We start from the raw sequence: 23,617 nt of genomic DNA, 5'->3' as shown, positions 1-23,617 counted from the left end.
TCTGCTCGGGGACAATGGAATCGCTGAGGGCGACCGAGTGGCAGACAGTAAGGCGAAAGACAGGCTCAAGGAGGCGTCTGATAGCACCAACATTGTGCCAGTCTGAAGCGAAATGGACAAAGGACTGAGTCTGCAAGTGGACAAAGGAGACTCACAATTCGTGACAAAGGCATGGCCGAACACATGTCGATCGAACGTAAGACCGTGAAGACGCACGTCGTACAAGAGAGGCAATGGATTCAATAGTACTAGAGACTGCGAATATTGTAGTATGCCTACATCAACACATTATTAGCTATGATACTGCGCACGTCCCCCAACCTACATCATGAGCTCGTTGATTTTGTGTCGTGAAAGCAGAAGAAAGTCTAGTCGAAGTCCATCTCAGAGGGTCCCTGCGACTCCTTCGGAGCCTCGCCCTCCTGTGGAGGCTGCTGAGCATTCGGAGTCTCTGTACCGCTCTTCGGCGTCTCAGTGCCCGAGGGGGTCTCCGTCTTTGGCGGCAAGTTGGGCTTAGGCCGCGTAAGGATCGGCATCGCGAAGTAGATGATGTTGTCCTTCTTCTTGAGGACGTCCGCGGCGGTGAGGACGGGGTCGACGCCCTTGGGGCGCTCGGACTGGCGCGCGATCTGGTCCTCGAGCCACTGCTGGATCGTCGCGCAAGGCGTCTCGACTGCGGCTTGCCTGTCCTTGTCGTCGATGTGCGTGTCCTTCTTGTCCGAGGACGTCGCCTCGGACATGTACCGGTTGATCGTCTCGCGCAGCTGGCTTACCACCATCGACCGCTGCTTCGCCTCCTTGTACCGGCTCGTGATCGGGCCCCCGAGCTCCTTGAGCGCGCCGCGTCGCTCGACGTGCGCGGACTTGGTCGCGTCCTCACCCTCCTCGCTGTAGAGCCAGTCCGCGGCATCCTGTGGAGCCGATGCCTTGAGGAGCGCCTCCTTCTCCTGCGCCTTGACGTAGGCGACATAGCGCTCATTGAAACGACCGCGCATGATGTACACGTACTCCTCAAGAGCGTTTTTGCGGTCCTATAGGTAAGGTATTAGCATCGGCCCAAGAGCCTCACACATGTATGATGTCAGCATGCATGCCTCAGTGCCCATGCCAAGCTTGTCAGCCGCGTACATCTCGGCCTCCTGCTCCCTTCAACTTCTCAACGACAGAGGGGTCAACCGAAGGGAACATTGACCTTGTTGGAGACCTTCTTCTTCGGCTGCTGATCCGCACCCTCGGCGTCGACCTGCGTCGGCTCGTCCGCCTCCTCAACGACCTCGAGGTACGCTTGCTCAAAGGAAATGGCGCCGCGCAGGTTCAGACGCGTGTGCACGCGGACGGTCGAGTGGTCGCCGTTCGCGTTCGGGCCAGTGGGCAGTGTCGGAGGCGATCATTGAGATTCCAAGTGGCCGGACGGCGGCTCGGACACCGGTTGCGCCCTTGCTTCCTCACGATCCCAGTCGTGGTTCCTCTCATGGCGTGAGTACGGCGACGTCATGGACGAGTCAATACCGGCAATGTGTCGCAGGGATTGCGATTGCGGGTAGGAGTGGTTGACAGGGAGGGTATCCGAGTGGTGGAGAGCAATTGGGGCCGGGGCCGCGCCCATTGAGGGTGCCGTGGTAGTGGGAGGATGGATGGATTGCCGCGGGTGGCTGGTGATGGTGGGAACGACCCATGGCGAGCAGCCCGTCCATGGTGCCGCGCCGCTCGACGCGCTTCATCTTTCTTCGGCATCTGCACATCGCGCGCTGCTAGTTGCAGTGGGAAGGGGCGAGATGGTCGACTAGGAACGGTGGTGCACGCGCAGCATGAACATTTGCTGCGAAGGGTGGTGAGTAAGCAACTGAGAGTGCGGGCGACCTACGAGGGCACCCTGTCGATGATGGTCATCACCGGTCGTGGCCTCGAGGATCATTCCGCCGACGCTCATGGTGGGTCGGACGATCGGAAGCATCGACATAATGGACTTTAGACCGAGTCACCGTGGTCATGATGGTGGGTGCGCTAGGAAGCGGCAGGCTCGCTAGCTGCAGGATGGTCGGGCCTCGGGAGAGGCAGAAGGCTAGACAAGGTTGTCAGGCGGTGGCGGACAACTTGAAGAAGGCGCGAGGGCAGGCTCACCGATACACTGTATTGCCGCGCGTGACCAGTCGATTTACGCTCGCTGCGCATGCACTTTGCCAGAGAAGAACTGCCTCGGTAGGTGAGGCTCGAGAGAAGGTTAGGTTGCAGCTCGAGGGACGTGAAGTCTGGGGTGGCTCAGGATGAGCCGCGCCGCACTACTCTGAAGCGCTCAGCGCTCGGACTCGCCTGCGGACACCGTACGGGCCCAGCGCTGCGCTCCTGCACGCACCTTGCACCAAAGCGACAATGGCCCACAAAGCGCGACGAGCTGGCAAGCGCGAGCGAAAGAAAACATTCACTGTTCTCATTGCAAAGATCGCCACCGATCACCACGCCTTGTCTCTGCTTGCCCGCTCTGGCGATCCTCGTCCCCGCCTGGAGTTTGAGGCCATTCTCTACGCTCTCCTCGACTCTACCGGCCGACCTTCCCCTGCGGGCGACCTCTTCTCTGGCTTCATCCAATGGTGCGACAGTGCCACTCAACTTCCCGATGTGCTATTGCAGGCACTTGTTGACCGAAAGCGGAGTGTGGAGATACAGTACCGTATTCGGATGGAGTTTGTCGCGAGCATGGGATTGAAGCGTATGAAGGAGGCAGCTAAAGCGCAGTGGCTTTCCGAGAATGCCCATGTCGTCGTCTTGGATCGCCTTCGCGAGGCGTACCCCGAGTATCACCAGTGGATTGCTGAGACACCCGAGATAGAGCAACAATGGGGGCATCGTATTCGGAAGGGCAAGAAAGCTGACAAGCGGCACAAGCGGCACCCGCTTGTCCTTGAGGACCCCTCGCGACTTCGGTATGTCGTAAAGGAGGACGAGAGCGTTGTCTTCCGGGACAAGGAAACGGGGGATATCATCATGATGGTAATCCGCGACTTTTGCAAGGACCCTCGGGCCCTCAAGTTCGTGGATTGCAATGCTGCAGAGTCGGTTGACCTGAGGAAGTCAGTGAGGGTGAGTCGCCGCACAATCATCACTCCAGACGCGCGCTCACTGTTCATGGCAGTTGGAGGATCCGGGGAAGCTTGTTCTCCTCGGTTATACAGCTGGTTCCCGGAGCCACCCTCTGTTCGACTGGGCCCGAAACCTGCGCTCGAAGAAGCACACCCCTGAATTCCTGAAGGATCTCGACTTCCGACTCTCGTCCGCGTTCGCCTTGTTCTGGAACCTACTCCAGGTGCGCGTACCGAAAGAGGTGCTTGCACCCTTCGAGTCGTACCTTGCCGACAATTCGATGTGCCGGATGGATGGGAATTCGGGCAAGAGTACGGATTCACGTGGGATCTACATGGTGGATTTGGGCGATAAATACATTGAGTTCAACGATGCTGAGCTCGCACCGCCATCAGGTGTCGCAGGCTGCAACTATGCTCGGTAAGTGCTTCGCTTTGACTTGCTTCTGAATCACCCTCACACATCTGTCAGGGCGATTCACAGGGAGAAACAGGCCCAGAAGTGGGCCTTCTCGTGGACTACCTCTCGTCGGAAGGGCATGACAGGTGGTAGCTTCTATGAGGCTGTTTATGGCATCAAGGTGCTTCAAGCCCCTAACACGATGGTCGCCTGGATGCCCGAGCATGACCATGGCACAAGTTTGCTCGATTGGAGTCCAAACCGCAAGGACGATATCCCACCATTCGCCCAGACTGGTATCGCCCTTGTGACCAGCACTCGCCTCGCTAGCGCCTGGGAAAAGTACCGGAATACCCAGGACTTTGCACAGGCTGAGAAGGAGTGGGTAGGCACTATGGAGGCTGATGTTGACGAGAAGTGTGGGCGCGAGGGATGCACGTTCTGCTATGATGATCGTCCTCTATGTACTGACCAAGAGTGCCCGATTTGCATGTAATGGTCGTGGCATAGATTAGCACACTCGAATCATTGCAAATGGTTGTATATTGATCTAGCTATTGTACAGTATACATGTGATGGCATGGGCACAGCCCTCGAGTCGTCCTGAGCCTGGGCCTGAGAAACACTTACCTGGAACCCCACGCGCAAGCCCGCCTCGTCGTACCACCCCAGCGCCTCCGCCGCGTCCACGGAGAAGCAGCAGTCGACCTCGAGCACGCCCGCGCAGAGCCTCGCGCCCTGGCACTGCACCTTGAGTCGCGCCGCCATTTTGCATGTCGCCAGGGCCACGGGAGGTCGGCAGATTGTCACTAGAGCCAGAAGGGAGCCCTCAGTCGAGGGGTGAGATGCGAGGGCAGAGGATTGAAGGAGCCGGGGAGGATGGAAACCGCGGTCTTGTACCGCAAAGGCGCCATGTCATAGGGTGCCGCTAGCTGAGCATCTCACCTGAGTGAGTAACACGATCGACGATCGCAATCCGCGCGTCATAGGTCGGAAGCTCGCAGCGAGATCGCAACCGAAAGTGCGTACGTCAGTCGCTGAGTCCGACGATGGCGGGGCACCCAACTTCGATCGAGAGCGCAGGCCAGGACAGCACTCGGGTTCCGTAAGGGCGAGACTTGTGATCGAATGCGCAGCGTAGGGCCTGCGCAATGCCCCGCGTATATTATCCGTCGCAGGCTGAGCGGCGTAGCGACAGCAGCTGTGGGCGTAGCGTGGCAGGGACCGTGGCGGTTGTGGCTGACGCGAGCGCGGCGACACGTGGCAACGTGCAGCGAAGCGTAGGTGGTCGGCGACGGCGAATAGCGTGGCGGGATGGTGGCAGGGACAGTGAGGGACGCGTCGCGGGGACAGTGGCAGCAGGTGGCGGCGACAGCGCGGCGGGGCGGGGCCCGACACAGTGGCAGCGAGGCGGCGCGAGGCGGGGATGGTGGCGAGGGTAGTGACGGACGCGACGGTGTGCGGGAGTGGAGGCACGCCGACGGTAGCGCGTCGAGCGCGGGCGGACCAAGGGCGGGCGCAGTAGGTGCGCGACGGCGGCCGCGACACGGGGACAGCGCGACGGCGCGACTGTAGCGCGTCGAGCACGGTGACGGACGCGAGTGATGGACGGGACGCACGCGACGCGGGGACAGCGCAACGGCGCGACTGTGGCGCGTCGAGCCTATGCCGACTGTAGTACTACTATAGTCAGCGTAGTATAGTCATCAATGTATCACTTACCTACTATTGTCTTGGATGCGCGAGGCGAGAGCGAGCTACAAGCACGATGGGTGAGGCCGCACGAAGAATTATGTGGGTGGCCGCGCGCGCGAAAAATTATGTGGGTGGCCGCGCGCGCAAAGAGTTATGTGGGAGGCGGCGCGCGCGATTAGTTATGTGGGTGGCGCGAATACTGATGTGGGTGGCGCGCGCAAACAATGATATGTATGGGTGTACTATTATGTGGGTGTACTTATTTTTGCTATAGACCGTACGCCATATATCCGTAGGAATCCGAGCGCCGTAGAACCGTACCCATTACACTGCCTTGGACATCAGCTGCAGCCGAGTTCATGAGTCATCTCAATGCTTACTACAGATCACGAAATGTCGTTTCCCCGTTATATAAAGAAGCACAGGACGCCGTGTCGCATCTTGTCTTCAGTCTGACCTCTTTCTTGCTACCAGTTCACGCCTGCCGTCCTTCAAGTTCGTGTTTTACAGTCTTATCCACCTCTGTCTAACTTGCACAGATGAGCGCAGAAGACCGTGACGGCTACGCGCGACAGGCACTCGAATCACAGTACATGCATCGGGTTCACGTCCAGCCTGGAGGAAAAAAATACGAAGAAGTTCACGATGAAGCTGGCGCTATCATGATGTTGCATGATGTGATCGACATCTCTGATCGTTCGTTCCCGCAATATTTCTACAATTCAGATGCAACGAAGAATCTCTTATACGTACGCAAGTTAAAATCAAACGGAAGCCGAGTCGTCTGCAAGGTGGCTATAGCGACACTAGAGGGCGAGCGACGGTTGAGACACGAGGCGACGATCTATGAGGCCTCGTATACCACGACGCTTCATGGAACCGTGATGCCGATGTACTACGGGCTCTTTCGAGGAAAAGTGGACGGGCACCAACTAACGTGCATGGTATTGGAGTACTGCGGCGATTCACTGTCGAAGTCACTGCATCATGAGGACAGCACATTCAGGTATCAACGGCAATTCATATCACCGCATAGGATACTCATGTCACACTAATTCCAAAACCAGAGAAGCAGTCCTCAAAGCATATGAACAACTGCACACGGAACCTGTCCGCCTCGTCAAGGGCAATTACGAAGACTATGCTTACCAAGATATCATCCGTAGGCCGAATGGCCAGCCCTGCCTTATCGACTTCTCAAGGGCACGCCGGCACACTGGTAAATGCTACCGCTCCAAGCTCGAATTCAATACATCAAGATGGTCAGTTGAACATGAGCTCTGCGGAGATATACTTGCAGTCACCGACGATGCTGCTTTCTTCACAAGTGGTCAGTGTGTGCGTCATCTGCAATCGTTAAGGGTAGTTCTCACACATAATACTGCTTTGCAACTCTAGGATTACTCAACTTAATCGCACTACCAAAAAGGCAGCTAACTGTGACCTACCGAGAAGATGCGAAGCCGGAAGATTACTGGCCTGACATTGGGGCAGCATTGAGGGAGGAAGGATACACCGATGCCCAGGGACACGAGGTGATAAGGGAAGCTATCGAGCGTTACAAGGAAGAAGCTGTTAGGAGGAGGGAGTCCTTGGATACCAAGTAGAGGATTCGATACGCGACTCACAGATGCACGGCGTACGACCTCATTTCGGAGTCGTGATATAGGACTCAACTTTGCACTGTACGCTGTAACGAACTTCAGTTTTCTTGACGGCGAATGAGAAACGCATGGGAAACGTACTGCATGTACCACTAATTACGAAATTGACCCCTAGCCTAGTAGGAATTGCACGACAGTGCCCTGAGCGCATACTAGTAGTGCTAACACCGCCACGATATCTTGTAGCAGTCCGTGTCTTGAGTACAACTGAGCGATGCTATTTACCGGTGACGCAGACTTGCATGATTTAAACGCGAGCAACAGCCCGAGAACTTCCTGAGTCCTGACAATGCGGGTCGGTGAGGCGACGGTGCTTCGAGTTCCCGCTAAGTACACATGAGCAAGACAGCAGAACGTCTGTGGTTGCACGAGAACGATGTCGGGTGTCACGTGTAGTAGACACGCGTACACTGCGGCTAAAGAGAAAGATTCTCCGTCAAAAGCTTAGTACGTACCGGTATGAAGGGTGTCAATGCGACTTGAGCCAGTCTAGGATACACGGCCGGTAGTTGTACGCCAACGAACGTGCCTGCCATGTCTCATATTGCAGAGGAGATCAGTTCCTTTACATAATGGTCAACACAGACACATACCTGTGCACGGTCTGTGTAGACGGCGAAACACGCAACCTTGCTGCTGGTCCTCCGAGGTGAGTCCTTGATGTCTCAATCATCACTGGTATCGCTCCGCCTCGCTATGTCCCGGCTGGGCCTCCCTGCTCCGGGTGCACAGCTGAAGCTTCCAAAGGACTGGTTTCGCTACCGCCTAAATGCGCCTCTCGCTCTCGCTTTTGTCAGCTCTTTCCGTTCGAGCTCACACAGGCGACGGTGCTGGTTGGTGAACAACGTACGAACATCATCAACACACTTCTACTATGCACCTGGTGATCTGAATTTCGTTCGCTCTCTCGTCTCCCCGCGACTCGATGCGCGGATCACGCCTTCGCGACGTGAATAACGACCTTCCCAACGTGCTGCTGGCTCTCAAGATTCTCGTACGCCGCACGTAGGTCCTCGAACGCGAACACCTTGTCGACGACGGGCCTCACACCCGTTGCGTCGACTAGCCGGACGAGGTCTTCGAACCTGGCGGTCCGGCGCGCATGAGCGGGGGTCAAACATAACATGAGGGCCGCGTACTGTGTGCGAGAGCCGATGAGGATGCCGCGGACGAGCACGGTCTTGAGGACGAGATCACGGAGGTTCGGCAAGTCGCCGGCCTGCAAGGTACGGACGTCAGTGAGGACGGAACGGCTGCTAGGACGAATTGAGCGGACGCACCCCCGCAACGAAGCCGATGACATCCACCGTGCCCGCGTAGCGCGTGCTCGCTATCGACTTGTTGATCGTGCCCGGACCGCCGACCTCGATGACATGGTCCACACCGCGCCCGCCCGTCTGCACGCCGCCCACGGAGTGAGCCCCCACACCCACACAGCAGGTTTGCGCGCACTCACGATGCGAAGAACCTCCTGCTCCCAGTCGGGCGTCTTCTTGTAGTTGATGACATGCTTTGCGCCAAGCTTCTTCGCGACCTCGAGCTTATGGCCGGAGGAGGACGTCGCGATGACGGTCGCCCCGCTCGCAACGGCAATCTGGAGGGCGAAGATGGAGACGCCGCCAGTGCCGAGAACGAGAACGCTGTCGCCGGCCTTGAGCGGGTTCGTGCCGAGGAGGGCGTTGTATGCAGTCACTGCGGCACAACTGTGCACACAATTGAGGAAGAGGCCTTGCGACAGCACCACAGAAAGCGATACTCACGGGAGAGTGGATGCCTCGATGTATGACCAGCCGTCCGGAATCTTCACGAGTGACTAGGGACATGCATGAACATAACGCTCGTAGTGACATGACGCAGTACGTACGTGCGCAGGCAGGATCTTGTATTCGGTGAGGACGCCGTCGATGGGTCCACCGAGGCCGGTGCGCTTGATCTCGTCAGTGACGCTGCCTTGGATGTGGTCGGTAGCAAAGTTGGCGGAGACCTTGTCGCCGACGGCCCAGCCCTTGATGTCCGCGCCAACGGCGAGGATCTCCCCAGCCAGGTCAGAGCCGGGAATGGCATTGTCCTTCTGTCCGAGGTACTGGCTCCTTGCAACAATAAGGTCACGGAACTGCAAGAACGAACATAGAGTTTAGTGAAGGATGACTCTCGGAGGCGGGTGTATATCAAACAGACCTGGAGAGAGACGGCGTGAACTTTGACAAGGACTTCGGTCGCCTCTGGTGTGTGGATGGCAGCCTCCTTGAGCGTCGAACTGTCGAAGCCGTCCGGCTGCATGTCCGTCAGTACTGAGCGCAGTTAACACGTAGGATATGGACCTCGGGGAGACGGTACTCGCAGGTGGTTATTGGTATCGGCATTGCTGGCTGGCTGCAGAGACTGGCAGAGATTGTGTTGGGAGATGGACGGCGCTGGTTTTAATTTGGGACGGAGGTGGATCTGAAGTGGGTCAAAGGCTGTTCGAGCGATGTTCGGTCAATGGCGACATACCGTACCCCTCCCGCTCAACACTCTTCCGATCCCGTAAGTGCATCACGCAGCTTCGTCACCGCGGCCGACACCACCATACACGAGAACACCGCAACATAACACCCACATGACCATTCCCACACCGCGAGCACATCGCGTCGAGTCCTCTGCAAGCCGTCGCATATGCAAGCCGCATCGAGAGCCGTGTCGACGTGAGGGGAAGGTGGGCGACAGCCAGAAGATGACGGTCGTAAACAGAGCGGCGGTCCGGGGCTGAACGCAAGGTCTCGCCACAGACGCGTCCAGCACGTGACTACAGCATCCGTAGCAGCCAGAGTCCGATCCACTTAGACTTGCACCGTCTTACTTCAGGACTTCGCACTATCACTAGTCTCCATGGCATCTGACGGAGAGTTGGAGGAGCTTCGAGACATCGTCCTCAGAAAGGCGCTCTCCTCCCACTAGGTGCGTTCAAAATTGGCTGGAGCTCTGGAGCCCTGGAGCTTGGAGGTCGGAGGCGCCTGGAGGTCGGTGGCTGGACGCGAGGGTTGTCGGCAGTTGCCGCGAGCAGTCCTCCGATATCCTGCAGCGGTTCATGCTTATGTCATGCCAGTACAGTCACACCGTCTCTTGGAATGGATTTGAAACCCTACAACAGTTTGTGACCGTACAGTGCTGTTCATGACTTCCCCAAATGTATGTGTCGCTGTACTCGGCCGGGGCTAAGACTTGGATGAGGGCAAGGGATTGTATACGGTAGATGGACACATCTACAATAATTATGTAAGCATGTGGCAATGACCGTAAGTTAGTAGGTTCACGACCGCATCCGTTCAACGAAGCAAAGTATCGACATCCCTCACGCAAGTATGCGATGCGCTGAAGTCGATGATGACTACACAGCAAAGAACGGCGACTGCGATCTCGTGCACGACTGGTGCACAAACCCCGAGCCTCAGTCGCTCAGGTCACCCGTGTGTGACGCGTCGTTATGCGGGAATACGAGCGCTGGAGGAATTGCTCGCGGCAACTGCCGACAACCCTCGCGTCCAGCCACCGACCTCCAGGCGCCTCCGACCTCCAAGCTCCAGGGCTCCAGAGCTCCAGCCAATTTTGAACGCACCTACTGTATGTCCCGCCTCAACATTCAGGGCGCGGGCCGCGACGACTCGCAGGATACCCGGGTTCATATGCTTCACGACTTGATTGACATCACCGATCATTCGTACCCTAAACACCTACATACTTCAGATGACACGGACCTCATTCTGTACCTACACAAGTTGAAGTCGGCGAAGCGAGATGAGAGCGGGACAGTAATCTGCAAGATGGCTGTCTCGACCATTGGAGGAGTGAAGATCCTACAACACGAGGCTAAAATCTACGAAGCCCCAAATACGCAGCCACTGCATGGCAACATCATGCCGAAGTATTTCGGACTGTTTCAAGGAACAGTGGAGGGTCAGACCGTGACATGTATGGTGCTGGAATTTTGTGGAGAGGCGTTGACGGAGCGTCTGCGTGACCAGAAGGAATCATTCAGGTATTGACTCTACACGTCACGCTGAATTATACTGACGATTTCGACGATACCAACAGAAAAGCAGCGATCAGAGCGTTCCAGGAATTGCATTCAGAGCGAATCCACCTCGTCAAGGGGGATAGAGGAGACTACAAGCATCAAGATATCATTCGCAGGCCGGATGACACGCCTTGTCTTGTGGACTTCTCAAGGGCACGTCCGCATATTGGTCCATGTCATGACGCCGAAATCGAGTTCGAGGATTACAAGACTCCGACGCATTGGCCAACCTCAGATTTGGTTTGTGGAGAACTTCTCGCCGTCGCCGACGATGCGTGGGTTTTCGTAGGAGGTCAGTGTGTATCTTGACTAGCATGAACGATAACTGCTCACATCGAGCATTGTCCGTCACTCTAGATATGCTCAATATCCCAGAGCATTCGGCCCTATATACTACTACCAGGGCATTTCACTGGAGGAGCACTGGGAACGAAACAAAGAGGGGTTCGTGAGGTACACGAAGGAGGAGGCGCTCATGCTGTTAGAGCCGGTTATTAAGAAGTATGAGGAGATGCTCAAGAAGAGACGTATGGCTTTAGACAAAGTGGAGGAGGAGGAGGAGTCCTTTTAGCCACCGATCGCTGTCGCACGACAGCTCACAAATGTTTGATGCACGATCTCACGCGAGTGCGGTAGTGCATGTGCATAGCGTGATCCGCAAGTACCACGGTCGCTTAGGGTTTGCCACACCTCCCGCTTATCGTGCGCGAAGTCGGACTTGTGTGAGCGGACTCATCCTCGAGCGTGGCGGACTCCTCTGGGGGTAAGGACTTCGTGGAGCTTTTGAACGATTCTGAGCCGGATCAGGTGTCAGCGAGGAGCAGGAGACGTTCGTACTGTAGTAGAATGTGAGCGGGCGGGTAATAGAGAAGAGTAGCCGGGACGTACCGACCACTCGTGTATGAGCAATCGATACAGGGTATAGCAAACATACATGTAGGCCAACGTTACACTGCGACGGGTATGAGTACAACAATACATTCCTTCATTCATCTCTTCTGATCACGTCATTGGATCCGTCAGAAGTCGTCTTCGCCCTCGTCATCGTTCCACCCGACGGCCTCCAGCGCCGCCTCTCCTTCGTCGTACAGCTTGTCGAGCCCTGTCAACTCCTCGAGGAATTTCTGCTCGTTGAATGCCTTGAGGAGCATCTCGAAGCCCTGCGTCTCATATGCCTTGATGACCTATACTCAGAACGTAAGCACAAAGCCGGCCGCACGCACCGCCATTATGACCCACCGTCTCGCTGCACCCGGTGCACCTGTCGTAGGCAGCGCCAGTGATGGGCATGTTCCGGAACTGCGCGAGGAAGCCGCGCAGCTGGTGCGGGACAATGCCCAGCACGCCTTCGGAGCCCTGCGGAGGCTCGCTCCCTTGAGTCTGCGGCGGCGGGGCGGGCGCGTTGATGCTAGACGCCGATGTATAAGATAAGATTAGACCACGGTCAGAGGAAGCGGACGTACCCGTCGGGGTGCTGCAGGAGGGAGACGAGCAGCTCGACGGCGGTGGATGCGGCGATCGAAGCGAGGCCCGGTCGAGTGACGGTGCACATCTGGTCGAGGGTCCGATCCGTCAAGGACTGCATATACCCACGTCAATGAATCGTTGTCGACCGATACAACATGTCAAGAGAAAGTACGCACATCCGCAGGCGCAACGATGTCGTTGCAGTAGTAGCAGCCAAGTCGATCACCCTTCGCGAGCGACGCGCGCACACCGTGGCGCATGACGAGGAATGTGTCGAACCCGAGCGCGGCGTTCATGACGACCTTGCCCTTGGCTGCGCCCATCACGGTCGGGAGCCACCGGCTCTCGCGCGAGTCCATGAGGAGGAAGACGACGTCGTGCTCGTCCATGAGCTTCTCGAGCGCCGCCACGTCCTTCTTCGCCTGCTCGACGGACGCGGGCGGGATGGGATGGCCCGGCATGGGGATGCTCAGGTTGTGGCCGGAGGAGTTCTGTTGAGGGGGTCAGTGGTGAACGCAACGCGGGGATAAGCAACTCACAACGCCAGGGAAGATCTTCTTCAGCCGCTCAGCAGCGCATGCCGCCTTGGGCTTCCCGCCGTTCAGGCAGTCATCGAACTCGAACAGCGGTTGGCGGACAGGGTTCGAGAACGACACGCGGGCAGAGTCGACGAAGGTGATCTTGCGAACGCCCCATCCCTGTTGCACAGCAACGGTGTTAGCACCAGCCCGACGGACGACTCGGTGGACAGACCATCAGCGTGCGCGCCACATAGCACCCGAGCGTGCCCGCTCCCAGGAGGAGACACCGCGTATTCGCAACCTTCTCAAGGTCGAGCGCAGGCAGGATGCGCCATCGCATCAGCTTCAGATTGAGATCCACAGCCTGGTCCACCAACCTGTCGCGCGACACGCATGAGCGAACATCCTAGTTCATGTCTAGCCTGACGGTTTACCTCGTCGGATCCATCATGGGCGCCAAGTCCGCCACGCGCGGGCCCAGCTTGCCCTGCACGTTCTTCTCCCAACCCACCGCGGTCGGCTTCCACGTCTGCACCGCGACTTCGCCCGCGCCCTGGGACACAACGCCAAAGCGGCTCTTGAACGGCGCGCCATTAGGGCGCTCAGAGTCGCGCCAGCATAGAATACGGTACGATGGCACGGGGTGCAAGGTATGGAGGTAGGTCAGGAGGTTGCGGAGGCGACCAGCTGTACTCACAACTCTTTAACAACAATTATTTGGTGGAGGAAAAGTACTGGAACGTGCAGCGTGAGCTTATGTAGCTTGCAGTAACATGGAAGTTGAACTCTGCATTTATTATAGCGCGCAAGAGAGCGCTCATTCCCAACTTAGAGCACGGGATACCATCCCGTACTTGCCGGGATCGCTGTTCTGACCGGCGGGGACCGTCAGTGACCTCGACCAGACTTGAGAGCTTCAGTCTCCAACGCACCATCTAATATACGAAGAACTCGCCATGACGCGAACTCAATCCGGGTCCGAAGCTCTCCTCCACCATTTTATAGAACTTATTCCCCACTTCCGAAATGATGACTGGCATGTCGGCTTACAGGACTTGCTTGATGTCTCGCCTCAGGCTATGCAACCACCGATACTTATACACGTCTCACCGACGTCAAAATGCGAAGTATATATTTGCCTTTTGAAGAAGTCAATGGGTCAGATCGCCCAAGTCGTCTACAAGCTCACCTCGGACGAAGAAGGAAGAGGTCGCTTGCAACACGAAGCAGCCATCTATCAGCTTCCGCAGCTTGCGGCCATGCGTGGTCATCAGATACCCGAATTCCTCGGGTTTTTTGAAGCAGATGTGCGTGGCCTATGTACGGCATGTGTTGTGTTGGAGTACGGAGGCTGGGCGCTCGATGAAGAAGAATGTCCGTTAGAGGACCAATGCAGACCGTTTCGGTCCGTGTTCACCAGACGTTGCTGAGATTGCTTCCTTGAGCTAATTTTAAGATTGCAGAGTGGCTACTGTGCAGGCCTACGAAGAGTTGCATTTCGCGGGCATTCACAAGCACTGGCAAAATAGAGACGATCAATGGCAAGTCTTTGACAGGCACATCCTGATGAGGGACAACGGATACCCCTGTCTCGTCGACCTCACTCGTGCAAGGGAGCACGAATGCCTTGGAGTGTTCGTGGAATTCGACACTTATGAACCTGCATCAGGGACCCATATGTGTACTGAGTTGCGCCACGTAGGCGATCTCGCAGAAGCCTGGGTACCCGGTGAGGCTTCCGCCTACTATGCCCACTCTAGGATTTACCAGCAAGCAATGAATAGCCGTTCGTGGCCTCGTACTCTATACAGTATCAGTCGTCCTCTTGATCAAGAAATCGTGAAATCGGACGAATTGTGATCCGAATCGAGGAGAGCACCCACCGCCCGGCGCCGTGACCGGATGCTAAGGCTTGACAGTGACAGCTTCAGGGAGAGGGTGCAACAATGGTATCGCTCACATAGTTGTTCGATCGCTGCGTCGGAACATGTCTGCAGTTAGCTGGCATGGGTACAGTTGAGTGCATATTTCGGCGATCTCGCACTTCGGTCTGTTCTCGAGTTGTGCTGAGCATATTTAGTGTGCCCTGGTGCGTCTCTCACAACGCGCTAACCTGTTGAACGAAACATTACATGCGAACAAGCCGCGTCTGTGACTGTACTCACTGCGCCACCGTATCGTCGCTCAAGGGCAGAGCACGATTCAACGCCGCATTCAAGGTTCAAGTTCTGTAATATGCGAGCGTCCAATACGTGAGTGCCTCTCGTAGGTACTATTCGGAAATGCTGTACGTACCGGCATGAAGGGCGACTCGTAACGCGACCACGACTTGAGCATATGTAAAGGCCGTTCGTGGACCGTGGTACTACCATCGAAGAATGGGCCTATGCTCTGAGAGGCCTGCATCAAGTCCATGAATGCTCAACGCGGCCACGCACCTGCGGTATGTGGGAGGCGGCGAGCCACGCAACGACGGCTAGACGGCTGATGAATCTCGGTGGACACTGGAGTGACTGGACACTGGACAAGTACTGGACGTACAGTGTACTGGACAAGCGCGGGCCGGCTCGAGCCTGTGGTATGTGATTAGGTAAGCGTGTATCCCGGGCCGGAGGACCTTGCCGGGCGCTTGCTGCGGACGTCGACACCCAACATGCAATATTTGGATTCACCGCTCGCGCTCAACGTTCACGTTCAACGTCAACGTTCGACTGGCTCCCTCTTAGCTCTCTATGATCGCGCGAACAAGCACACGACTCCCTGTTGCCGTGGAACAGCGCATCACAAGGGCTGGACACGTCGAACACCATCATGGACGACTGCTTTCCCCGCCCGTCTTATGTATCACCGCCACCAGCTCCAGCGTATGTCTCTATCCGTTTCCTCGGTCACCGTGTCGCTCTGCCCGCTGATATAAGGGCCTATCGCATCTAGGACATGGGCGAGCATCAGATGAGAGAGCCTTCGCCCCACAGCTGACGCTTCTGGAGCCCTGGGTTCGCTAGCACATGAATATCAGTCCGTCGTCCTCGCAATGGCCAGCTCACTTCTTCCGTTCGAGCTTACACAAGCGATGTCGCTGGTTGGTGAGCACCCGAGCAGCCTGCGCGTTCGGAACTTACTGACAATCAATGTCGTGCCAGCCTGCCTTTCACGTCTTATCACGACCATGGCTCACGGTCCGCTGCATCTCGGTTTCCTCACCTCTACTCACGACCGACATGCGCTCCTGAAACTTTCCGCGGCCCGTTCTTGTTGTCGCGCTTTGGCAGTTCCTTTGACACTGTAAGCCGGCCTACATATCATGTAGAGTATCGTTCCTAACGACCGTGACTTTCTCCAGCCCGTCTTGTACGACCTATGCCGGCAGTGAACTCCTGTAAAAGCGCCACGAGGACAACACTTGGTCGTGCGACGTATCCTCCTCTGTCTATTGGAATCGCGACCTCAGCTCGGCTCGTCGAGGCGAAAGCGGGGGCAAGGGTGAAACCGAGGGCGAAGGCGAAAACGAGAGCAGACAAGAACGGAAACAGAGGCGAACCCGGCGTCCATCTACTTGCCTAAGCTCAAAGGCCCACGCCGAAACCACACGAGGTTCTAACCTCTGTACAACGATACGAACCCTGCCCCGGCGGAGATACCGACCCGCGCGCCAAAGCCACCTGTGCAAGTACAGCAATCCTCATTGGAGCAACCGGGGTTCAATTCGAACGTCGCGCCGGGCGTGGCATCATCCTTCCCTTCGCCAAATCAGCCGTAAAGCCACAGCAACCCAAGAAACCCATCCCGCGGCCGCTACCGCGGCTCCCGCAGCCCCCTCGGATATGCGTCGCAACTGGAGGTATCCATGTGAGGGTACAGACTCGGAGGTCAGGGGGAGGGTGCTTCTTGCGCTGCGTCGCTTGTACGTACATCATACATTCATATCGATGTTTCGCAAATTAGGGCAAGGTGATCTCGTGATCTCAAGCCACGTCTCTTCAGCTCGTTGAAAGTCTTATTATGTTCTCGATCCTCTGCATCGTCCTCAATAAATGTTTGACTCTGGCAAGATGGATTCACGAGACAGGCTGTCACGGAAGGCACTCAAGTATGGATGCATACGTCGCGCTCAGGCCGGGCGAGCGGATCTGGACAATTCATACTACGATGCCGGCTCCAGCTGCAAGACAATCCGAATGGCGCTTGATGCTCAGGCTAGTGCACTTAGCACTACATCAGTAAGTACATTAAGGCCTCGGCGCAGTTGTGACATGTGATCTCTACGTAAAGACTGTAGAGAAGCACGGAATGTGTTGTCACATCTTGTCTCTAGCGCGACATCTTGCTGCAACTTTTCACGTCTGCGATCCTTTGCATCACCGCCTCTCCAAACTCAACACAATGAGTGCACGAGACCGCGACCACTACTCGCGACGGGCACTCAGATCACGGTGCATGCATCGGGTTCGCGTCCAGCCTGGACGAGGTTACGAGAACATTTACAATGAAACTGGCGCTATGTTGCATGATTTGATCGACATTTACGACGATTCGTTCCCGGAATATCTATACGATTCGGACATAACGAATAATTTCGTATACCTATACAAGCTGAAGTCGAACGGAAGCCGAGTCGTCTGCAAGGTATTGGAGTACTGCGGGGAATCACTGTTGGGCTCACTGCGTCATGAGAAGAGATCGTTCAGGTATCGGCGCAATTCACATCACCGCATAGGATACTGACATCGCATTGATTCCACCACCAGAGAAGCAGTCCTTGAAGCGTACAGCAAACTGGACATGGAGCCTGTCCACCTCGTTAAGGGCAACCGCGAAGACTACGGTCCCAGCGAAATCATCCGTAGGCCGAATGGCCAGCCCTGCCTTATCGACTTTTCGAAGGCGCGCCAGCACATTGGTGAATGCCGCCGCTCCAAGATCAGATTCAACACTCCGAGATGGCCAATTTCACAACGCCTTTGCGGAGAGATACTTGCAGTCACCGACGATGCCGACTTCTTCACAAGTGGTCAGTCTATCTGACATCTGGGATCGATAAACGATCTCTCACATAGGATACTGATGTGCGGCTCTAGGGATGCTCGTATTAATCCCAAATAGGGCACTACCTCTGAGCTAACAAGCAGGTGCGAAGCCGGAAGACTACTGGCCTGTCATTGGGAAAGTGTTGACGACGCTAGGATATACCAAGGAGGACGGATGCGCGGTGATAGAAAACGCTATCGAGAATTATGAGGCAAACGTTGTTAGGAGGAGGGAGGCCCTAGATATCGCAGGGCGTGATGAGTAGAGAAGGATGTGATACGCGACTCACAAATGCATGATGTACGATCTCACATCGGCATAATATCACATAGGAGTCAATTTTTCGCTATACGCTGTCATGCACCTCAGTTATATTCACGGCGAATAGGAAGTATACGAGACACGTACTGCCAGCGTATGCCCGCTAACCACGACATCGACCCGTAGGAATTGCGCGACCGTGACAGTGCCCTAGTGCTAAGGTCACCACGATTTAGTAGCAGCCTGTGCCATGAGTACAATCGAGCGATGCTATTTACAGGCGAGGTAGACCTGCATGCTTGAGACGCGAGCAACAGGCCGAGAACTTCCTCAGTCCTGACGATGCAGGCCGGTGCCGAGGCGACGGTGCTTCAAGTTCCTGCTACAACACCTTCTTTAGCAGCTTACACCACACGGTCCACGAGCAAGGCGGCAGACAGTACGTAGTCGCAAACCACGAGGATGCGTGCCAGCTATGCTGTGAGAGCGACACTTAGTGGTCCCGGTCCGGGCTAGTGGAGATGGATGAGGGGGATGGGCGGAGAATTGACGAGGATCTGCGTAGCGAGGTGTTCCGAGAAGAGAACCTATGATCCGACGCCGGAGTTCTGTGGATAGTCAGTCTCGCGCGAACAACTCGCTTGTGATAGGGACGTATGATCGCAAAGTATAGACGTATGATTAGAATAGAGCTTTCAGACGCGTAGTAACGCTTGTAGCGGTACACAATAACATTGTAACAGACAGGAAGCCGCAATCAGTTTGCTGAGCTTCAGCTTCTGTCACTCGTGTCAAGGCATGACAGGCAGTACATATGGATAGAGGCGGCCCCGAATAGTGCTCGCATTGCGCTACAAAGCTTATCCTACACATAGGTTCTCGCCCACTTGCAAGTCTGTTCCGCATGTCAGTGCTTCAGCGCCGGTAGCAACCCCTGCACGCTTAACGGAGACACTCACCACACGAAGAGTCAAGCCACGGATTCAGCGCATGCATTTGCGCGTCGGTGATCCCGTAGGCTGATTCTATTTCGGAGCAGTAATCGCCGCTCACGACAGTGTACACCTTGTCACATGCTGGGGTGCACTGGATGCAATATGCCTAACAGGACACCATCAGTACGATGCAGGAGAAGAGGGTAGCTACATACAGCAAGCTGAAGATCTGGCAAGTACAGTGATCAACTAGAACAAGAGCCGCGGATGATAGAAGAACATACTGTTGCACGTCGATGATACCTCCGGATTCCAGCGCAGGAAGTCGCTCAGCGCTATGTCATACCTGCGAATGCGTCAGTGCGACTGTCGCAATCCCCAGTCAGTTAGAATCACTTTTCATCGATCGCGGTGCATGAATCGCCAGATTGTACAGTGTCTGGAGGAACAGTGAGATAGTACATCCATAGATAGATCGGGAGATACGCACAATACGCGGTGCAACTACGCACGGAGTCAACAATAAAATTCGCAGTGATACTCGCATTACTCACTTTGTCCAGCTCCCGCTCGCAATATTCGTGGGTGTCGCAACAGCTGATGTCGAGGTCATAGTCGCTGACGTAGTCATAGTCATTGTGGTTGTCTGCGTAGGTGATGTGCTCGGGCCGACACAAAGGACCTGACCAACTTCCAAATCGCAGTTAGAGTCCAACCAAGGATTGAGGGCCTGCAGCTCAGCTGCGGTGATGTCTTCGTTTGTCTCGATGAGACTGCAGTAGTCTCCGGAGGCAACAGTATAGAGCTTGGGACAAGCGTCACCTGTGGGATCCAATCAGTGAACCTGACATTGTGTAGGCATGCTTCGTCAAACCTCCGCCGCCCACGCAATACGCCTCGTCAAGCTCGATGGTCTCACAGGCTGTATCGAGCTATAATTGATCATGAGAGACAGGCGAAGAGGCACACCGTGTAGAGCACAATACCTCTGGATTCCATCGGAGCAGATCAGAGAAGGAGATATTTGCTGCAGCCTCCAGCGAGATGCACGTATCGCCGCTCTCTGCTGTCGCGTACGACGTACAGTTCGTGAATGAGCCGGCCGCAAGATTGCTAGGAGGACCAGTCGACGTTGAAGGCGGATAGATTGACAGAACACAGTAGCTGTGTTCGTCCATTAGTCACAGCGCCACAAGATGAACAGGTCGGACCGACCTCACTCCCAGTTGTAGCGTAGTACAGTCAGCACCTACACCAGGGTTGAGTTCCAAGAACTGAGCGCTCGTCAGCCCAAACTCGGCCTCAATGCTCGCGCAGCCATCGCCTGAAACAACGGTGTACCACTCTGCGCAATCGGGCGTGCTTTCCGAGTCCGCGTTTGATGGGCGGGTCGCGTTGTACAGGGTGTAGTTTCCCATGGGGAAAACCACGCAGATGCTTGTGTTTGCGACGGGCGCCGTGCTCTCGAGCTGAGGGTTCCACGTAACAAGCACAGATGTGTTCAGGCCAACCTCGGAAGCGATCGAGTCAAGAGTATCGTTGCTCTGTTCAGATCAAACGCATACGTTGAGATGGGAATTGAGGGACACTGAGGCATGGGAGATACCTGAACGTCATAGTAATACCCGCATTCTGAGATTTGAGATCGAATGTGAGCGTCAAAATGATGATAGTGGACTGGCATTGACCTAACGTGCGCGTCCCGTTGGCCACATCAGTGGGCACAGCCACACCCACTTGTTCGAGCGTCATCGTGTACCAGATAGGCGTGTAATTTGCAGTCGGCAAAGGGTCAAAGTTCATGGTACCAGTGCTGAAGTTGGTGGTGGGTATTGGCACTGTCGTCGAGGATGCCAATGGCGGGTACGGTGCAACTAAGAGAGTGTCAGTGACGAAGGTTCCTGAGATACGTTGGACAGGGCAGACCGCAGTAGTAGTACCTGGACAAACAAGTAAGAATTTGAATGACACAGGAAGAAGGTCATGCTGTCGTACCCAAGCCAAAGGTTCGTACAATTGGTGTTGACCTATAGCACTTTGTAGCTCCATCGTGAAATAGAAGTACACAAATGTGACTTACCTCAGGGTTGATCCTAAGAAAATCTGCAAGAGTGATGCCGTTGGCTATGACGATACTAGCAATCGTCGTCAGCATGGCAGGTACTTCCGGCGCAACGACACCGACCTATTACAATAGTCGCCTAGGAGTAACATGTCATGTGTGAGAAGACATTGAGCGGTACACCCATCAGTCCCGCACCTTCCTGCGTCAAGTACCACCTGCCACAGTTCGGCGTAGATCCCGGTCCCGTTGGGGAAGGGACAGGTGCCACGGTAGTTGGCGTCGGGCTTGGCTGTGCGGTCGTGGTCACTCCAACAGCGGGCCAACCTCCATTAGGGCTCATGCAGATCGTGTCCCCCACCAACGCCGGCATACTCTGGCAGTACGTCCCCAGTTCCGGATTGATCGAAATCAGCTGTACGGTGGTGATATTCGTACCCGTGAGTGAGCCGCTCTCTGCGGCGACGGAATCGCACGTGTCGTTCGTCTGCACGGTGTACAGAGTGCAGGTAGGCGGGATACAGAGCGTCGCTGGCGCGGCGATAGCGCAGGTGCCATCGATTAGTCCGGGGTTGTTGGACCTGATGTCGTTGGTGGAGACTTGATACTGAGCGCTGAGCGCCGCACAGGTCGTGTTCGCAGTGATAGTCACATTCTGGCCTGTGTAAACGCAGGTGGCGGACATTGGCGGCGGGCCGGTGATGCCGAAGGTGGCTGTAGGCGCAGCGGAGGCGGCCCCGGACGGGACCATAGTGACATTGTAGGAGTCGTATCCGCTAGAGCGACGCGTGAGTTATTATCCATGGCGAGCGAGAGAACACGTACGAGCCACATTGCTCAACAGCTTCAGAGAGTAGGTCTTGTAGTGGGTAAGAAAACGTTGTCGGGTTCGACAGGGTGATGTTCAGCGTCTCCAGGGTACAGAAGGTGCACAACTCGTCAGTTGGAAGTGAGAGCAGACCACCCGTTGCGTTGTATTCGTTGACAACAGGACCACAATACTGCGCGTCAGACGAGTCGTAGAGACATTGCAGCTCATATGCCCCCAGGACTGTATCAATGACGTATGTCGAGGGATACGTCGTGTTCGCCGAGTCTGTGAAAACATATCCAGCACAGTTGATTGCCACCGCAGAGCGATAGCCCGTTAATGCAGTGGTGCACGCGGACGTGCAAACGGCCTCGAGATCGGCAGTGTCTTGGAACAGGTAGTCATACGAACTGGAGTGAGTGAATCAGAGGAAGACATTCAATACGAAGTGACTCTGAGGGCGTACCTCATCAAGGGAACCGTAGAGTTACACTCAATAGTCGCCGTCAGCGCAGTGGCACAGGCAGACGGTGGCCCCGGGCTGGTCGGGAGCGAGTCCGAAGTGTAGAGCACGAAGGATGTGGTACTGTTATCGGCATATGTACTCGTCGCATTGTCCGGCGTGGTATCGAGTATACCGAGGTGCAGAGAAGAAGCGGCCGAGAGAGTCGACGCAGGTGTTGCCGACGACGGAGTAGCAGATGCACGTACAGACCTCAACTGGCCGAGGAGAAGGTCGTGGAAGAGAGCATCGTGCGCGTCACTGATTGACGAGAGCCTGTGTTTGAAAGACGATAGCCAGTCTGCGGTGACGCCGGTCGCGACGGCCACGGCGCGCAGAACCAACATAACGAAGGGTACGGGGTCCTCAATTGAGCAGACATGGACAGTCAACTAAGTACCTCTATAGACCAGGTCCAACGGACAGTGCGTGCAGCACCGGCCTTGAGCAATTTGCATCATCCAAGGGCGTGGCGCTGGTGTCATGGCTCAAGCTCTACTTGTCCAGACCGTACCATGTGGGCACGGTCAGGTAGTATCCGCGTGTGGACATAAACCAGCCTAAGAAGTAGGTCTATATCCTACTAGTTGGATGTGGTCATGACCCCGCCATATGGTGCCCAACATCCGATCCCTGTGCGGACACGTCTGTCAGCCTGGACGTCACACTCGGCGCGCGGGCATTACTACTCCGAGCGTGGAAACACTCACAGACCGCGAAGCCGATGTCTGTATGACAGTTAAGATACTATGCCAGCTTCTTTGCCAACGACAGATAGCGAATGCGCGGGTGAACAGAGCAAATTGCAATGAAAACGCGTCGGTCAAATCATGATGGATGGTCTGAGGATTCCGACGATGAGGAGAGCGAAGCGTAGAGTATTCTTGCTTACCATTCATTCGGAATACCTTGTAGAACATGACGGAAGCAGATACCGCCATAAAAGGCCATAGTCATGGAGGTCGAGGGAGGAGGAGGAGAGGAGGACAATTCAGCCGCAGTGCACACGTGACAACGACGCTGAGTCGTTCTTCATTTCCTCGCTTAGCGCTAGCGTTGTAAGTACCAACACGCTCATCACGGTCTACACATCACTGCCAGCTGCATGGACAAACCAGTGGACTCACGACTGTCAGCTGT

The 23,617-nt window shown here is 55.7% G+C and overlaps 7 protein-coding genes across 7 annotated transcripts; 3 read left to right on the top strand and 4 right to left on the bottom strand.

Moving 5' to 3' along the window:
• Nucleotides 1–235: 235 nt before the first annotated feature.
• C8Q71DRAFT_888920 (uncharacterized protein) lies at nucleotides 236–1,930 on the bottom strand (the record flags this gene model as incomplete). The annotated part of the gene is made up of 3 exons (XM_047928626.1): nucleotides 236–1,031; nucleotides 1,193–1,288; nucleotides 1,865–1,930. 3 exons carry the CDS (start codon nucleotides 1,928–1,930, stop codon nucleotides 369–371), a joined length of 825 nt encoding a protein of 274 aa, XP_047772879.1. The 3' UTR covers nucleotides 236–368.
• Nucleotides 1,931–2,370: 440 nt separating this feature from the next.
• On the top strand, nucleotides 2,371–4,321 carry C8Q71DRAFT_728145 (uncharacterized protein; the record flags this gene model as incomplete). The annotated part of the gene is made up of 4 exons (XM_047921921.1): nucleotides 2,371–3,078; nucleotides 3,131–3,498; nucleotides 3,550–3,862; nucleotides 4,127–4,321. 4 exons carry the CDS (start codon nucleotides 2,371–2,373, stop codon nucleotides 4,319–4,321), a joined length of 1,584 nt encoding a protein of 527 aa, XP_047772878.1.
• Nucleotides 4,322–7,475: 3,154 nt separating this feature from the next.
• C8Q71DRAFT_410742 (NAD-P-binding protein) lies at nucleotides 7,476–9,662 on the bottom strand. The gene is made up of 9 exons (XM_047918389.1): nucleotides 9,330–9,662; nucleotides 9,158–9,278; nucleotides 9,015–9,110; nucleotides 8,701–8,949; nucleotides 8,597–8,649; nucleotides 8,293–8,539; nucleotides 8,117–8,233; nucleotides 7,976–8,055; nucleotides 7,476–7,921 (listed from the first exon to the last, which is right to left on the bottom strand). The coding sequence occupies exons 2-9, from the start codon at nucleotides 9,197–9,199 to the stop codon at nucleotides 7,771–7,773; spliced, it is 1,035 nt and encodes a 344-aa protein (XP_047772877.1). The 5' UTR covers nucleotides 9,200–9,278; nucleotides 9,330–9,662; the 3' UTR covers nucleotides 7,476–7,770.
• A 776-nt stretch (nucleotides 9,663–10,438) lies between these two features.
• On the top strand, nucleotides 10,439–11,901 carry C8Q71DRAFT_790993 (uncharacterized protein; the record flags this gene model as incomplete). The annotated part of the gene is made up of 4 exons (XM_047925328.1): nucleotides 10,439–10,851; nucleotides 10,908–11,182; nucleotides 11,268–11,726; nucleotides 11,779–11,901. 3 exons carry the CDS (start codon nucleotides 10,439–10,441, stop codon nucleotides 11,459–11,461), a joined length of 882 nt encoding a protein of 293 aa, XP_047772876.1. The 3' UTR covers nucleotides 11,462–11,726; nucleotides 11,779–11,901.
• Nucleotides 11,750–14,380, bottom strand: C8Q71DRAFT_911931 (uncharacterized protein). Its single transcript, XM_047929159.1, has 8 exons — nucleotides 14,068–14,380; nucleotides 13,313–13,565; nucleotides 13,111–13,255; nucleotides 12,897–13,055; nucleotides 12,534–12,848; nucleotides 12,354–12,469; nucleotides 12,130–12,298; nucleotides 11,750–12,074 (listed from the first exon to the last, which is right to left on the bottom strand). Exons 1-8 carry the CDS (start codon nucleotides 14,147–14,149, stop codon nucleotides 11,910–11,912), a joined length of 1,404 nt encoding a protein of 467 aa, XP_047772875.1. The 5' UTR covers nucleotides 14,150–14,380; the 3' UTR covers nucleotides 11,750–11,909.
• A 2,567-nt stretch (nucleotides 14,381–16,947) lies between these two features.
• Nucleotides 16,948–18,259, top strand: C8Q71DRAFT_410616 (uncharacterized protein). Its single transcript, XM_047918388.1, has 3 exons — nucleotides 16,948–17,566; nucleotides 17,627–17,889; nucleotides 17,957–18,259. The coding sequence occupies exons 1-3, from the start codon at nucleotides 17,169–17,171 to the stop codon at nucleotides 17,998–18,000; spliced, it is 705 nt and encodes a 234-aa protein (XP_047772874.1). The 5' UTR covers nucleotides 16,948–17,168; the 3' UTR covers nucleotides 18,001–18,259.
• Nucleotides 18,260–18,957: 698 nt separating this feature from the next.
• Nucleotides 18,958–22,824, bottom strand: C8Q71DRAFT_888911 (uncharacterized protein; the record flags this gene model as incomplete). Its single annotated transcript, XM_047928625.1, has 19 exons — nucleotides 18,958–19,062; nucleotides 19,127–19,268; nucleotides 19,318–19,331; nucleotides 19,387–19,448; nucleotides 19,499–19,541; nucleotides 19,593–19,606; nucleotides 19,657–19,924; nucleotides 19,977–20,034; nucleotides 20,089–20,266; nucleotides 20,318–20,646; nucleotides 20,709–20,734; nucleotides 20,791–20,976; nucleotides 21,029–21,042; nucleotides 21,098–21,129; nucleotides 21,183–21,237; nucleotides 21,288–21,303; nucleotides 21,363–21,940; nucleotides 21,990–22,385; nucleotides 22,442–22,824. The coding sequence occupies 19 exons, from the start codon at nucleotides 22,822–22,824 to the stop codon at nucleotides 19,028–19,030; spliced, it is 2,829 nt and encodes a 942-aa protein (XP_047772873.1). The 3' UTR covers nucleotides 18,958–19,027.
• Between the last annotated feature and the right edge of the window lie 793 nt (nucleotides 22,825–23,617).

Source organism: Rhodofomes roseus (genome assembly GCF_022264815.1).
Source record: "Rhodofomes roseus strain CIRM-BRFM 1785 chromosome Unknown C8Q71scaffold_39, whole genome shotgun sequence".
Lineage (NCBI taxonomy): Eukaryota > Fungi > Basidiomycota > Agaricomycetes > Polyporales > Fomitopsidaceae > Rhodofomes > Rhodofomes roseus.
This window is presented reverse-complemented; position numbering and strand designations above follow the sequence as displayed.